The 16438-nt window shown below is 48.4% G+C and overlaps 1 protein-coding gene across 7 annotated transcripts in view; it reads left to right on the forward strand.

The window, feature by feature from the left end:
* The window catches only part of CNOT1 (CCR4-NOT transcription complex subunit 1), a 1826813-nt gene that overhangs the window by 1564862 nt on the left and 245513 nt on the right, over window positions 1-16438 (forward strand). For all 7 annotated transcript variants that reach the window (XM_078668607.1, XM_078668606.1, XM_078668608.1 and 4 more), the window contains one exon: window positions 5714-5815. In XM_078668607.1, coding sequence (XP_078524733.1) covers window positions 5714-5815 — 102 coding nt within the window. The remainder of the gene's footprint in view (window positions 1-5713; window positions 5816-16438) is intronic.

Raw genomic sequence — 16438 nt, forward strand, 5'->3', positions numbered from 1 at the left:
CTGCAGCTCGTCCGAAGGGCTCCCTCCCCTTCGAGTCCACTCCTCCAGCCATGCCACCGCAGAACCACCGTGTGTCGGGGGACCACTTGACACTTCTGCAGGGGGAAGTTACGGCCCTCTTGGCCAAGGGGGCCATCGAGCGCGTTCCTGGGCCAGAAGTAGGGTGTGGTTGCTACTCCCACTACTTTCTGGTACCCAAGAAGGACAAAGGGGGCCTGCGTCCTATCTTGGACCTACGGAACGTCAACGGCTTCCTCCGGAAGGAGAAGTTCAATATGTTGACTTTGGCTCAGGTCTTGGCTGCTCTAGACCCACAAGAGTGGATGGTAACGTTGGACTTGCAGGATGCGTATTTTCACATCCCCGTCCTGTCGGCCCACCGGCGTTACCTGCGGTTCACGGTAGGCCACGAGCACTTTCAGTTTATCATGCTCCCATTCGGCCTTACCAGCGCCCCACGGGTGTTCACGAAAGTGATGGTGGTGGTCGCAGCTCATCTGCGCCGGTTAGGGGTTTCAGTCTTCCCCTACCTCGACGACTGGTTGTTGAAGGCGGGCTCGCCCCAGACAGTCGTCCACCACCTTCAGATGACGGCAGACCTCCTGCACGAGCTGGGGTTTTCATCAATGTGCCGAAATCACACCTGTGTCCCTCTCAAAAGCTCCTTTTCATCGGAGCGGTTCTCGATTCGGCGCAGTTTCGGGTTTATCCTCCGAAACGGCGGGTCCGGGATATTCAGGCTCTGATTCCCATCTTTCAGCCGTTATCCCGGGTCTCGGTCAGGTTGACGCTGCGGCTTCTGGGGCTGATGGCCTCCTGCATCCTTCTGGTGCATCACGCCAGGTGGCGGATGCGGGCTCTGCAGTGGGACCTGAAGTTTCAGTGGGCCCAGCATCAAGGCAACCTATCCGACCATGTCCTGATCTCGGAGGGCACTGCGAGACAGTTGCAGTGGTGGCTTACGGACCGCGATTGGGTCAGAGGCAGATCCCTCTCCCTTCCCCAACCGGAGCACGTAGTTGTGACGGACGCGTCCCTCCAGGGCTGGGGAGGCCACTTGGGAGAGGCGGAGATCAGAGGCATCTGGTCTCCGGCGGAGTCTCGGCTCCATATCAACATGTTGGAGCTGCGGGCGATTCGCCTAGCACTGAAGGCATTCCTCCCCTTTGTCAACGGGAGTGTAGTGCAGGTGTTCACGGACAACACCACCGCCATGTGGTACTTCAACAAACAGGGCGGTGTGGGGTTGTGGACCCTTTGCCAGGAGGCTCTGCGCCTCTGGCAATGGCTGGAACGTCAGGGCGTGACTCTGACGGTTCAACACCTGGCAGGTTCTCTGAACGCCAGGGCGGACGAACTCAGCCGTCGGTGCTCGGTGGATCACGAATGGCGTCTGAACTCGGCAGTGGCGAACGGCCTCTTTCAGCAATGGGGAGAGCCTTGGTTAGATCTATTCGCCACAGAAGAGAACGCGCAATGTCATCAGTTCTGCGCGTTGGAGTTTCCAAGACGGCACTCGCTCGGCGACGCCTTTCGGCGCGAGTGGAGTTGCGGTCTGTTGTACGCCTTTCCGCCTATACCACTTCTGCCCAGAGTGCTAAAGAAGATCAGGCGCGACCGGGCCCAAGTTATCCTTGTGGCTCCGGACTGGGCTCGAAGATACTGGTATCCCGAGCTACTCAGCATGTCAGTCGGTCCCTCGATCCATCTGCCCCTTCAGGAGGACCTTCTGTCGCAGCAGCAGGGGACGGTCCTCCACCCGAACCTGTCCAGCCTCCACCTCCATGCGTGGAGATTGAGCGGCGACAGTTGAGGCCATTCGACTTGCCTCCTGAAGTCTGTGATGCGATTCTGGCAGCCAGGCGTCCCTCCACAAAGTCGGTATACACCTGCCGGTGGAACAGATTTGTGGCATGGTGCACAGCAAAGGCTGTGGATCCCCTTTCTGCCCCCCTTTCCGAGGTTCTCCTCTTCCTTCTTTCTCTTGCCCAGCAGGGCTCTGCTCTGGGCACTATCAAGGGCTACCTTTCTGCCCTTTCCGCCTTCTTAAGGCTACCTGATCAGCCATCTTTATTCAAGTCCCCTATTGTACTGAGATTCTTGAAAGGCATCACGCACATGTATCCACCTGTTCCGTTCGTGATGCCTCAGTGGGACTTGAACCTGGTTCTGACATTCTTAATGTGTGCTCCCTTTGAGCCGCTTCATTCCTGTCCTCTCCGTCTTCTCACTTTAAAGACGGCCTTCCTCGTTGCCATCACCTCTGCCAGGAGAGTGAGTGAGCTCCAGGCTCTTTCTGTTAAACCTCCTTTCTTGTCCGTCCACCCTGACAAGGTGGTTCTTAGGACTAGGCCTTCTTTCCTGCCCAAAGTAGTTTCTGCTTTTCACATCGGGCAGTCCATCACCTTGCCCTCCTTCTTCCCGCCTCCGCATCCTTCAAAGGATGAAGAGGGGCTCCATCGTCTGGACCCAAAACGTGCGCTTTCATTTTACATGGATCGCACACGCCAGTTCCGGGTGGATGACCAACTGTTTGTTGGCTACGTGGGTGAGAAGAAGGGAAGGGCAGTACAGAAACGAACCATCTCTCGGTGGGTCGTCCTGTGCATCAAAGCATGCTACTCTTTGGCTCGGAAGGAGCCTCCTGTTGGGCTGAGGGCCCATTCCACTCGGGCCACGGCGGCTACTACTGCCCTGGGCCGGGGAGTCCCTTTGCAGGACATTTGCCAGGCGGCTACGTGGGCCTCGCTGCACACCTTTGCGAGGCATTACTGCCTGGACAGTCAAGTCCGGAGGGACGGCTTCTTTGGCCGATCGGTCCTCCAGGATTTTCTGGTGTAGGATTGTATTGGTTCGCAGACCCACCACCGGGGTTGGTATTGCTGGGGCATCTATTCTAAGGTAAGGAATCTAATACTAACCTGTTTCTTTCAGATGAACAAGTTACTTACCTTCGGTAACGATATATCTGTAAGAAACAGTAGTTAGTATTAGATTCCTTACCGCCCCTCCCATCCTACCCGTTCTGCGAACTAATACCTAGGGTTAAGGACATCCCTTTCAGGGACCTAGTTTCAAATGGCACCAGTGTTAGTTCTCACATGGCTCTGCGTGTTCTGGCGCGGAAAAGCTGTGTGCAAAGAACTGACTTCAGCGCGCGGAGGCGGCGTCTATATACTCCAGCGACGTCATCACGGCGCACGACGCCGACGACGCGGAGCCGCAGGGGACGCCTGCAGACGACGCCTACCGACGCGCAGGGGTACTGCTACGCAAAAGTTTCCGGATCCAGACTGACGCCTGGGGATATTCTAAGGTAAGGAATCTAATACTAACTACTGTTTCTTACAGATATATCGTTACCGAAGGTAAGTAACTTGTTCTTTGTGGTCAAGGAATTGTTTAAATTACTTTCCTGCCTTTGCTTAACACTGTGTGTTTTGCCTTGAGTATTGTGTACTATGTATACTTGTATATTTCTACTGTCATTGGTCCGTCCGTGTGCCTCGATGGCACGGAAAAAAGGGCGGAACTGATGTCATCACGCCGGCGTGGGCCTATTATAGGCGTCGGTGACGTCAGCGGAGTCGCGAGCGAGGTCGTGTCTCTATGACGTCAGGAGTCCACGTCGGCGCGAGGCTACGAAAAAAAGAATTTCCGAATGTTGCTGACGCAAGGGGTATTCACAAGGTTAGGAATCACAAGGTGAGGAATCCACAGGCAGATATAGTATCTACCAGAAAAAGCGTTACCGAAGGTAAGTAACTTGTTCTTCGGTGCTCAAGGGTAGTTTAACTGTCCTAGTGTCCAGTTCCACAGTCGTTTTAGTCCTACCTAGTCAGGATTGTCCGTACTCACCTTTAACTTGAACTGTACTGTCCATAGACATTGTTACGCATCTCGCGTGTGAGTTCACACTCTGCACACGCGTTCCGTGGGCCTCCTATTACTTACCTGAAGTTAGTATAGCGTGGTCCCATCGATCCTACAGCCTCTGGACAGCTCCATTCGTATTATCGACTTTCACATTCCACTTACTTAGCATATGGTTTGTCGTGCCCCTAGGGCAGCATAGTAATTTTGTGCAACTTGTAGTATTTTTCGTAAGAGATTGTCATGTGCTTAGCCCTCTGACCTCATAAAGAGTTCAGAGGTGTTGTTATTACTAGATATACTGTTTATTTTCATAACAACCTGTGTGGTGTCCTTTCACTTGGTATTCAAGGGGTTATATTGTGGTAAAACAGCTGGCTTCACATGCCAAAAGAGTTTAGCCTAAGACTGCTTTGTCCATGCTACCATTAGGATAGCTGGTCTATAAGGTTGACTTACAACTTATCACCATAAGGGTTGTTTGGACTGATACAAGGTGATCACTAGAACTAGTGAGCATCATGTATCAGGCCAACTTCTCACACCTTTGACATCGACATTGACAATGGTGTTCGTCACCATTCCTTTTTTGCCATTTTTCTGCTGTTTCGCACACTGTTCCCATGCTTCCACAGTTTTGTCTGATGGCTCTGCTTTGTGGTGCGGAAAAGTTCTCCAAGGAAAAATGACGTAGGCGCGCCGTGGTGGGGCTTATGTGACCTCGCTGACTTCACGTGCGCGGATGACGCCTGGGCGGAGTCGCGTGATGCTGCCCCTCCGGCGCGCAAGGATGCTGTGGCAACGTTTTTTCCGGATCCAGTCTCACGCCTGGGGATAATTCTATGTGAAGGAATCTGCGGCTAGAATCGTCTCTACCAGATACATCGTTACCGAAGGTAACTCGTACAATACCTACTTGTGGTTCTAAAATAAACAATATATTTTTATATACAAAACAATTGGCCTAGAGTTAAGTTCTTGAGTGTGAGACCATTTGCTGACTATGTGTACAACAAATCATTTACACTGTCCTCAGACACTGCCTTACTGCTCGACCAAGCTACCACTTTAGAGAGTAAGGTTATATCTAACTTTAACCTCTGCCAAACCTCTGGGGACTGTGGACTCTGTGCACACTGTACCTTACTTTGGAACAGTATATACAGAGCCACTTTCTTACAGACCCCTTAAGAGCAAGGACTTACTGATTTAAAATGGTCCGCAGACCCACAACTGCAGATGGTATTGCCTGGGTATCTATTCAAAGGTAAGTAATCTGTGGCTATCAGTCTCTATCAGATGAACAAGTTACTTACCTATGGTAAGACCATCTAGCCGTTGATTCCTTACGAGCCCACCCATCCTCCCCGCTGACAAATCTCTAGGATCAGGCTGATCCCTTTTGGGGCCCAAGTTTGAACACACCAGTGTCTGTGCTCTTCATGGCTCTGCGCTACTACCATGGAAACTGGTGAAAAGTAACTGACGTCAATGCACAAGGTAGCTCCTATATAGGTGACGCCTATGTCATTTCTGGTGCGGAAAACGCCTGCCGACGCCACCTACCGGTGTGCAGGGGTACTGCTCACAAAAAATCTACTGGATCCAGTCTGAAGCGTGGGTAAATTCAAAGGTTTGGAATCTGTGCTTATAGTCTCTACCAGGTAAGACATTACTGAAGGCAAGTAACTTGTTAATTCTTTACTTGTAAATAAAACAATTTGGAAAATAGATTTCCTTGGTTTCTGCATTGCATATCTAAAATCCGTTAATGATCAAGATGTTCATTCAGAGTTGCGGGAAAGTCTGTACTGTAACATGTTCTTCACTTTTCTAACAGGGTTGGCCAATGTATGCCCAACTGTTGATTGACCTCTTCAAGTACTTGGCACCTTTTTTAAGGAATGTTGAACTCACCAAGCCCATGCAGATTCTCTATAAGGTGAGTTTTGAACTCCTATAAGCACTTTTAGTTTAGTGACATCTTTGTCTTTGTGATGAAAAAAGATTTTTATTAGATCATGTTGACAAAAGACCCTAGTGCCAATGCTCTTTCCCTAAAACGATACACATGTTAATTGTAACCCAATTGGCAAGGACTTTATTACCCTTGAAAGACCCTGGAAAATGATACCCCTGATACCCAGGGCATGGGTGAATGTATTGCAGGATGTGTGAAATGGTGCAATCCGTTCAAAAAACATGCCTTGGCCCACTGGTTGTGTGCCATGCCCATTGCATATACTATATGGAAGTCCCCCTTACAGCAGGCCTTACAGCCCCAAGGCAGGGTGCATTATATTATATGTAAGGAAATATCCGATCTATTTGAGATTTATTGGCTTTACTAATTACTTTAGCTATGTATCAAATGGCTGGAAGTAATGTAAAAAAGCTGTATGACAGCCAGCATTTTGCGCTTTTTAAAAAAAATTCATTAATGCTGCGCTGCTGTATAATACGGCAAAAAAGAAATGGCAAAACCAATAAATCTCACATAGGCGAGACCTATTGGCTTTTTCCAATGCCTGGTATTAAATGCCATAAGGTAAGTTATCACAACGGCTGATGTGCTAATGTTCTAGAATGGAGAATACCCTTGTCAAGGAGTTAGTATGTCCAGATTCAGATGAATTTAGGACCATACAAAAACTGTAAATGTGCAATATAAATGCGCTGAATGAAACATAAGGTTCGAGGCATGTGGGCTGCTGAATTCATATCTGTGCATAGATCGCCGCCTAGTGTTGGGTCCGGATGATTGCACATTGTTGTCCTGGAAGAGTCTTCGAAGTATCACGAGATAGGTGGCTCATCCCCTGGACTACAGTGCGCAGGGGCATCCTCTCCATCCTCAGATTGTTTTTTTCCGCCATTGGGTTCGGATGTACTTTCCATTACTCGAAGTTAGGAATCTAAACGACATTTTCTAAAGCCCTAAAGGCCTCCGGTATCGTCAGTATTGTTTCGAATCGGTGCCGACAGCTTCTTTACAAACTTTATTCTACTTGGGACGTCGAATCGGGCCGCGGGCCTTCTCGACGCCACGCGACCAGACGTCGATGGAACGGAGCCCCATTAAAAGATGCCCTCTTTGTAACTCAAAATACCCACACATCGATGAACACCCTGTATGTAACAAGTGTTTATCTCCAGAACATAATGAATCCGACTGCTAGCCTGTGCCCAATTTCGTTCAAAAAAGACACTTCGGACTCGACGGGCCGCTAGGCTAATCATGCAGAAACCAGCGCCAGAGCCGGAAAATATCTTCGACGAAGAAGATCTTGTCGAAGTCGAAGAATATGAACAACAGTCGGATCAATATTCGGAGCATGACTCCAACTACTATATCGACGAAGAAGAAGACATCGTCGAGGTAGGGGACGACTAACTAGGGATCGGAGCCGTAGAGGACGACTCCGGTGATGAAACGGGGCCAACCGTGAGTACGACGCCCCATACCCATACCTCCATGGTTCCACAGGCTCAGGTCAAGGCATCACTGTAGGAAGGTAGATCCCTGACTATGGTTGCCCCCAACTTTTTGCCTGGTGTTTTGCTGATTTTCTGACTTAGTTGACCTGCGGCCCTGCTATTCAGGACCCCAGGCCCACTGCTTCTCTGTTAAAATGGATTCCATGTACCTTAGGTACATATCTAATTGGATACTGAGTCACCTTATCAGTCCCTGTACAGTGTACCTTAGGTACCCAGGGCATAGGTGTACCCAGGGCCTACCAGGGGCTGCAGCATGTATTATGCCACCCCTGGCTGGCCATCCAAATCTGACACAACTGGCTGCACGACAGCTGGGGCAAGGTGGTGTAATCACCCTTTGCTTTAGATATAGTATACCTATATCTAACCCTAAAATGGACACATGTATTCCTATCAGTCACTCCTATGGCAGGCCTTAACAATCCTGAAGGCAGAATGCTTGGAATAATGTGAAATGGTGCTCTGGCATGAGCTGAGCCCGTTTGCAGCTTGCGGAACCAAGTCCTAATAGCTGTTCCATGATAACGCATACCATATACTCTCAAGTGCATTATAATCCTCGCGGTTATATGCCAACTCTGGTATCGCTTTATCAAAACATGTCGAGTAAGGTGTCATACGAATTGGAATACTAACCCCTTGCCAATTCTGGCGACGGGGTTAGCATTCCACCCTTCTAGAGGGACACGACATGTATGTAACCTGTAACCCCGGTTAAAGTCAGACAGAGCTTAGCTCCACAAAATGGATGCTGCCACCGAGACACAAGTCTGCCCTCCTGCTGCTGGGAGTCCTCCCAGCCCAGGAGGCCTGGACAAAGGGTTTCCTGTCAGGGGCGGTGCCAGCACCGTCCCAGACAGGATTTTGTGTATCCTAGGTAGGCAGGGCTTTAGAGGAAGGTGACTGCAAGTGGCACCCCGGTGCTCACTGTGCATAGGCCGGCTGGAACCAGTTCCAGGGGCACTCCAGCCCCTGATCTGGGGAAAGCCCGCCAAAGGAGAGGGGTGTAACCACCCCCCTCCTAGTCCCACCCATAGGGCAGGACTTAGTGGCGAGTGCCAGCCCCTTTTTGCAGGATAAAGGTAGGAACTGGCCCCCTTCCAAATCAGATCATCTTTGAATCCTGAAACTACTTTCCACGAAAGGAACTCAAGACTTCTTCCTAAGATTTCTCCCTTGTGACAAAGGAGTAGTCACCCTGCAGCAGCAGGCACCAACCAAGCATCGCGGTTTGTTGCCAGTCTCTCCTCCGGATCAAGACTGCTCCAGCACGACGAGAACCGGCTTCCCTGGCACCTCTGACCTCAACCTACATCATCAGCCCAGCTGTGATCCGTGGGTGCGACGAGACCTCGAGGGACTGGCCATCTTCAGAACTGCACGACGCTTGTCCAGCACGACCACCGAGTGACCCTCGACTGAGTGCTTTGGGGTAAGAGAAGCCCCGACCCTGAGCAGCTCCAGCACCGAGGTTCAGCCCCCCCTGCATCCACGAGATCTGCGTGGGGCCCTTCTGCTTTTTGCTGCTCACCGCGTTGTCCAGGTCACTTGCCCGTTGGCTAGTGACCCTCTGACGACGAACTCTAACGACAAACACCGCTGGTCTGGTTGCTCCAGACTGGCCCTTGCTTCCCTCCTTCAGAGAAGTACCCTGGACCCTCCTGGTCCACTCAAGACGCCATTTTAGGTCCACCGCGTGGGCCTTGCATTTGCCAAGACTTGTTGCCCCAATCCTGGGTCCAGAGACGTCGACAGCAAGTACCTTCGTGGGACAGCTCGCACCTCCATCCTGGTCGCCGACAACGCCTCCTGGTCCGAGAGACTGCAGAGCCCAGCAGCGCCCACTCACCTGGCTGAGGTGACTTCGTCCGGTGCCGTCCTGGTGCCCACTCAAATCACTGGCTAGTGATTCAGAACTTGGTCCCCTCTGCTTACAGGTTTCTTCTTCCCTGATCCAGGCTTGGATCACCACGAACTTCTTCACTGGCCGCCTGCCAGCAACTTCTTTCTTCAGGCTCCTGGATCTTCAACGAGGGTTTCCGACGCAACTTGAACCCTATGCAGCCGCAGCCCCTGGGCTAGGTAAACTGAGTACTCCGGTGCTCCAGCATAGTCCAACACCCTAAGTGTTCGGATCCACCCTTGTTTTCGACCCACCTAGTCGGGTTCGCCCGAGAACAGTAACTTTGCAAAGTGCTAGTATCCATAGACTTGTTCCCGCATTACGCGTGAGAGTTCCCACTCTGCACACGGCGTCCCTAGGCCTCCTGCTTCTAATCTAAGGGTTCAGCATTGTAGGCCTAGCGTTTCTACAGTCTAGAAAAGTATTACTTACCTGCTAGTAACTTCGCATTCCACTTCTTGTGTATATGGTTTTTCGTGCCCCTCGGGCATTTGTGTAAATTGTGCGACTTTCAGTATTTCTTTAAGAGTTTTGTTGTGTGCTTAGCTCCCTGTCTCATAAAGAGCCAGGGTAGTCCTGTTATAAATAAATACACTTTATTTTTGATAACTTGTGTGGTGTCCTTTCACTTGGTGTTCAAGGGGTAATGTGATGGTAAAACAGCTGGCTTAACACGCCCTCTAGAGTCTTAGCCTTAGACTGCTCGTATCCATGCTACTAGGATAGCTGGTCTATAAGGTTGACTTACAACCAATCATCAATAAGGGTTGTTTGGACTGATACAAGGTGATCACTAGAATAGTGAACATTATATATCAGGCCAACTTCTCACAATCACCACAAGGCCTTAGCCAAGATCTCGAAACACATTCTATAGCCCCGCAATACAGCTCGGCTAAGAATATTACAAAAGAGCCATCGGATCAACGTACTCCGAAATTGGTGATAACGAAACCAAAAGTTGTGGAACCAAACACAAAACCGAAACTAATTGACTACACGGTCTTTGGACCACACTATGTCGATCCTTCAGAGTCGAGACCGAAGAAACTCATTGACAATACAGTCTTCGGGCAAAACCATGTCGAACCATCGGAGTCAAACACAAGGGTCGTCGAGCCGAAGACCAGCCCCCCTATACCTACTCCAAAACAAAAGGTCGTTGAACCGATAAAATCGGCGTCGACAGTCGCAAACACAAAAAAGGGACTCGATCCAAAAAAGGTTGTTGAACAGAAAGCCGACAAACCAGTGGCTCTGCAAAAGAAAGCTATCGAGCCGAAGAAAATCGACCCGAAAAAGGCCATGGACCCCAGACCAAAAAGCATCGATCCGAAACCACGGGTTCCAAAATGGACACAAAAGCACAAATCCATAATCCAACCGACGAAAACTGTCGAGACAGGAAAAACTTCGGCTCCGAAAAAACAGGCACTACCTAAACAGACTGTAGTACCACAAAGGGACATCGGACCGATTAAGTTTGGCCTACTACCTTCCTCAAAAACAAAGGCGGTCGACCCAAAAGGCGGCATCGAACCAAACCAAACAAAAGACTTTGGCCAAAACTCCCAGAACTGCTGAACAGGAGATCTTGCATCCAGACCCTGCATCAGAGGAACAGTCAAAACTTTACATTGACCCTAATTCTAGGAAACTCACTCCCCACAAAAGGTAAATTAGACCAGAGACTGAGAAAGAGACTTGCACTATACCACTCAAAAAGAAAAGGGACTGTTCTACTTCACCTATTCTATTTGAGCCTATTCAGCCAACTAGGCCTAACCCATACTCATATACACCCACACACTCAGATGAAGAGGTGGATGAGGAATATAATCAGGAATACAGTTACCCAGTAGACACTGACCAAGACAGTCACACTCAACCATGGGTTGACCCAGTACATCCTGGTGACTCTCAACCCATTCCTGATACATCTGCATACCCTGCTAGGCCTTCTCCTGCAGAGGACACAGCTGCTTTTAATTCACTAATCGAAAGGGCAGCCCTCTATCACAATGTGGACATGCATGCAGACCCTGTGGAGGAAGATTTCCTCTTTGACACTTTTGCCACATCAGAAAGGACTGTTAAAACACTACCTATGTTAAAAGGGGTACTTAAACATGCAGGAGACATATTTAAGGACACAACTAGGACACGGGTCATTAACTCAAGAATAGAGAGGAAATACAGGCCAGCGCCACTACACCCCACATATATTAAGGGACAACTGCCTTTGGATTCTTTAGTGGTATCCAATGCACGTAAATGTGCAAACTCCCAAACAACTGGAGAAGCTCCACCCCCTGACAAAGAATCAAAGATCTTTGAGGCATCAGGGAAAAGGGTAGCCGCTCAAGCAGCTAACATATGGAGAATATCTAACACGCAAGCCCTGTTAGCTAGGTATGACAGGGCACACTATGATACCTTAGAAACACTTCTCCAGCATTTACCTGAACCTTACAAAGAACAGGCTGAAGAACTAGTACAGGAGGGAAAGCTAATCACTAACGCTTACTTTAAATGTGCCTTAGATGTGGCAGACACAGCGGCCAGGTCTGTTAACACCAGTGTTATGATCAGGAGACATGCGTGGCTTCGCATTTCTGGTTTTAAAAATGAAGTCCAGTCTACTTTGTTAAACCAGCCAGTCAATCCTGACTACTTATTTGGTCCAGCGGTAGATACAATCCTGGACAAGATGAAAAAAGACACTGAGACCGCTAAATCTATGGGAGCCTTACAGTCCCAACAACATAGAGGCTCCTTTCGTCGCTCCAATTACAAAGGTGCTGCAAGGGGTAACTCATCACAGCAGACCACAAACTACAAAGGGAATACGCAATCCACCTACAATAAAAACAATAGAGGTGGATAACGCGGCAATAACAACAAAGGCAGAGGACGAGGGAATAATACCACCAGATCCTCTACCAACACAAAACAGTGACTTCTTAGCGCTACCCCCAGACCATACAACACCAGTCAGGGGACGATTACAGCAGTTCCTACGAGTCTGGCAAAACATCACTACAGACAAGTGGGTAAGGCAAATTATCCGGGATGGCTATTGCCTAGAGCTAACCTCCACACCACCCAACATACCACCAAAAAACTGTCCTATGTCTGTAGAACACCTCAGCTTATTGCAGCAAGAGGTCATCAGCATGCTGCAAAAAGGGGCAATAGAACTAGTACCATTAGAACATCAAGGTACATGGGTATATTCACTATACTTCCTCATCCCCAAAAAGGACAGGTCTCTCAGACCAATATTGGACCTCAGGCCCCTAAATCAGTACATCTTATCAGAGCATTTTCATATGCTCACTCTACAACAAGTGTTACCACTGTTGCAGCAAGGAGACTTCCTCGCAAACTTGGACCTCAAAGACTCATATTTCCATATCCCGATACATCCTGCTCACAGGAAGTATCTCAGGTTCACGCTCAAAAATCAACATTACCAATTCAAAGTCCTTCCATTTGGTGTAACAACAGCTCCGAGGGTGTTCACAAAATGCCTAGCGACAGTAGCTTCACATCTAAGAAGACAACATATTCATGTCTATCTGTACCTGGACGACTGGCTCATTGAAGCAAAGTCAGCCCAGCAGTGTGCCAGCCACATGTCACAAACAATTCACCTCCTACACAGTCTCGGCTTCACGTTAAACTACCCATAATCTCACCTTCAGCCGTCCCATGTACAGCAGTACCTGGGAGCAACAATAGATACTCTAGCAGCGACAGCATACCCGAACACAGCAAGAATAAACAGTACGCAGTTGCTAATCCAAAAGTTCAAGCCTCAACACTTGCTCTCTGCCCAAGTGTTTATGCAACTCATAGGCATGATGGCCTCATGCATCTTCATAGTCCCTCACGTGAGACTACACATGCGTCCGCTGCAGGAGTTCTTAGCCCAACAGTGGAATCAGGCTCACGGACAATTAAAGGACCTAGTGTTGGTTACCAGTCGTGCATACAACTCTCTGCATTGGTGGAACCCACAAAACCTTTGCAAAGGACGACTGTTCCAAGAGCCTGTACCACAAATAGTGTTGACAACGGACGCATCCCAGACAGGATGGGGAGCCCATGTCCTTCAGTACACAGTGCAGGGACAATGGACAACACAACAGAAGAAATTGCACATCAACCTACTAGAGATGTTGGCAATTTTTCTGTCAATGAAAGCGTTCAAAGTACATTTATGCAACAAGACTGAGTTGATCCGGACGGACAACATGACAGCAATGTACTACATACAAAAACAGGGAGGAACACACTCTCCACAGCTATCACATCTAGCCCAAAGCATGTGGAAGTGGGCCATTCAGAGAAACATTTTTCTCATGGCGGAGCACCTCCCAGGCAAGAACGACCAAATAGCGGATCAGCTCAGCAGACACAGCCAACAAATGCACGAGTGGGAGCTTCATCCCACAGTGCTCCAACCATACTTCCAGCTGTGGGGACAACCAGAAATAGACCTGTTCGCCACAAAAGAAAACACAAAATGCCAGTACTTTGCCGCCAGGTTTCCACATCCGCAGTCGCAGGGCAATGCGATATGGATGAACTGGTCAGGCAAATTTGCATACGCTTTTCCCCCAGCACCGTTAATACCGCTAGTGGCATGCAAACTACGCCAGCATTCACTAACTCTAATCCTGGTTGCTCCAAAATGGGCCAGGCAACCATGGTACACAACCTTCCTAGAACTTTCCGTGGTGCCTCACCAAAAACTGCGGCTAACACCCACTCTTCTCACTCAGAGCCATGGAGACATACTGCACCCAGATCCGCAACAACTGAACCTTGCAATCTGGCTCCTGAAGTCTTAGAGTTTGGGTACCTAAACTTGCCTCCTGACAGTATGAACATTATCAAAGAGGCAAGAAAACCTACTACCAGAGCTTGTTACACTGCAAAGTGGAAGCATTTTGTCATTTACTGTAATAACAATGACATTAACTCACTAGATGCTTCTACGCAAAATATCATTTGCTATCTTTTGCACCTACATCGTTGCAATCTAGCCTACTCATCTATAAGGATACATTTAGCAGCTATTGCAGCTTATCTTCAAAACAGGCAGCATCTTTCGCTGTTAAGAGTACCTGCAATTAAAGCATTCATGGAGGGAGTCAAAAGATTTATTCCTCCAAAACACCCACCTTCACCTGTCTGGAATCTAAACATCGTTTTAACCAGACTAATGGGACCACCTTTTGAACCGTTGCATTCATGTGAATTCCAATTTCTTACCTGGAAAGTGGCTTTCCTTGTAGCAATTACATCACTTAGAAGAGTTAGCGAGCTGCAAGCCCTAACTATTCAAGAGCCATTCATCCAAGTACATGCAAATAGGGTAGTTCTTAGAACAAACCCTAAATGTATTCCTAAAGTGGTATCCCATTTTCATATCAATCAGACAATAGAACTGCCAGTGTTCTTTCCAAATCCACAGTCAGTACCTGAAAGGGCTCTACACACACTAGATGTCAAAAGAGCACTTCTATACTACATTGATAGAGCGAAGGATTTTAGAAAAACTAAACAGTTTGTTGCCTTTTCACCACAACACAAAGGCAACCCCATTTCAAAGTCTGGGTTAGCCAGATGGATTGTTAAGTGCATTCAAATATGTTATTTAAAAGCAAAACGCACTTTAACAGTTCCCCCAAGAGCGCATTCTACACGCAAACTAGGGGCATCCATGGCTTTCCTAGGGAACATTCCTCTAGAGGAAATATGTAGAGCAGCCACTTGGTCTACAATACATACCTTCACAAAACACTATTGTGTAGATGTACATTCAAAACAGCAAGCTGCTGTAGGTCAGGCTGTTCTAAAAACTCTTTCAGACTGCTACAGCTGGCACAGGTAGCCACCGCTAAGGGAGAGACTGCTATACATTCTATGCACAGATATGAATTCAGCAGCCCACACGCCTCGAACGGAATATGCTACTTACCAGTATGCATCTGTTCTTGGCATGTAGGGCTGCTGACATTCATATCGCCCACCCTCCTCCCCGGTGCCTGTCGAAGCTGTAGCATTCCTTCTTACTTTCATGCATTGACATCTCTTACTGTACCATACTCCATCTCTGCCACAATGGCGAAAAACAATCTGAGGATGCCCATGCGCACTGTAGTCCAGGGGAAGAAGCCTCCTATCTCGTGATACTTCGAATACTCTTCCAGGACAACAATGTGCAATCATCCGGACCCAACACTAGGCGGCGATCTATGCACAGATATGAATGTCAGCAGCCCTACATGCCAAGAACAGATGCATACTGGTAAGTAGCATATTCCTTCTAGGTAGATAGAATAGGTTACACCTGTGAGAAGTTGGCCTGATATATGATGCTCACTAGTTCTAGTGATCACCTTGTATCAGTCCAAACAACCCTTATGGTGATTGGTTGTAAGTCAACCTTATAGACCAGCTATCTTAATGGTAGCATGGACAAAGCAGTCTTAGGCTTAACTCTTTTGGCATGTGAAGACAGCTGTTTTACCACAATATAACCCCTTGAATACCAGATGAAAGGACACCACACAGGTTGTTATGAAAATAAACAGTATATTTATTAATAACAACACCTCTGAACTCTTTATGAGGTCAGAGGGCTAAGCACATGACAATCTCTTACGAAAAATACGACAAGTTGCACAAAATTACAATGGTGCCTTAGAGGCACGACAAACCATATACTCAGTAAGTGGAATTTGAAAGTAGATAAAAGGAATGGAGCTGTCCAGAGGCTGTAGGATCGATGGGACCACGCTACACTAACTCTAGGTAAGTAATAGGAGGCCCACGGAACGTGTGTGCAGAGTGTGAACTCACACGCGAGATGCATAACAACGTCTATGGACAGTACAGTTCAAGTAAAAGGTGAGTACGGACAATCCTGACTAGTTAGGACAACAACGACTGTCGAATTGGACACTAGGACAGTTAGACTACCCTTGAGCACCGAAATACTCTCGTTACCTCACCCACGGGCTGCGGGTGCATAGGTGCCAAAGTGTGTCGGGTTCTCGCGTTGAAGTCTATGGAGCCTGAAAGAAAAGATGCTGCAGGCGACCAGGAGGAAGATGTCCGGTGCAATCCAAGGGTGGATTGTTGAAG

This window comes from Lissotriton helveticus, chromosome 12 (assembly GCF_964261635.1).
Source record: "Lissotriton helveticus chromosome 12, aLisHel1.1, whole genome shotgun sequence".
In the NCBI taxonomy this organism is placed as follows: Eukaryota; Metazoa; Chordata; class Amphibia; order Caudata; family Salamandridae; genus Lissotriton; species Lissotriton helveticus.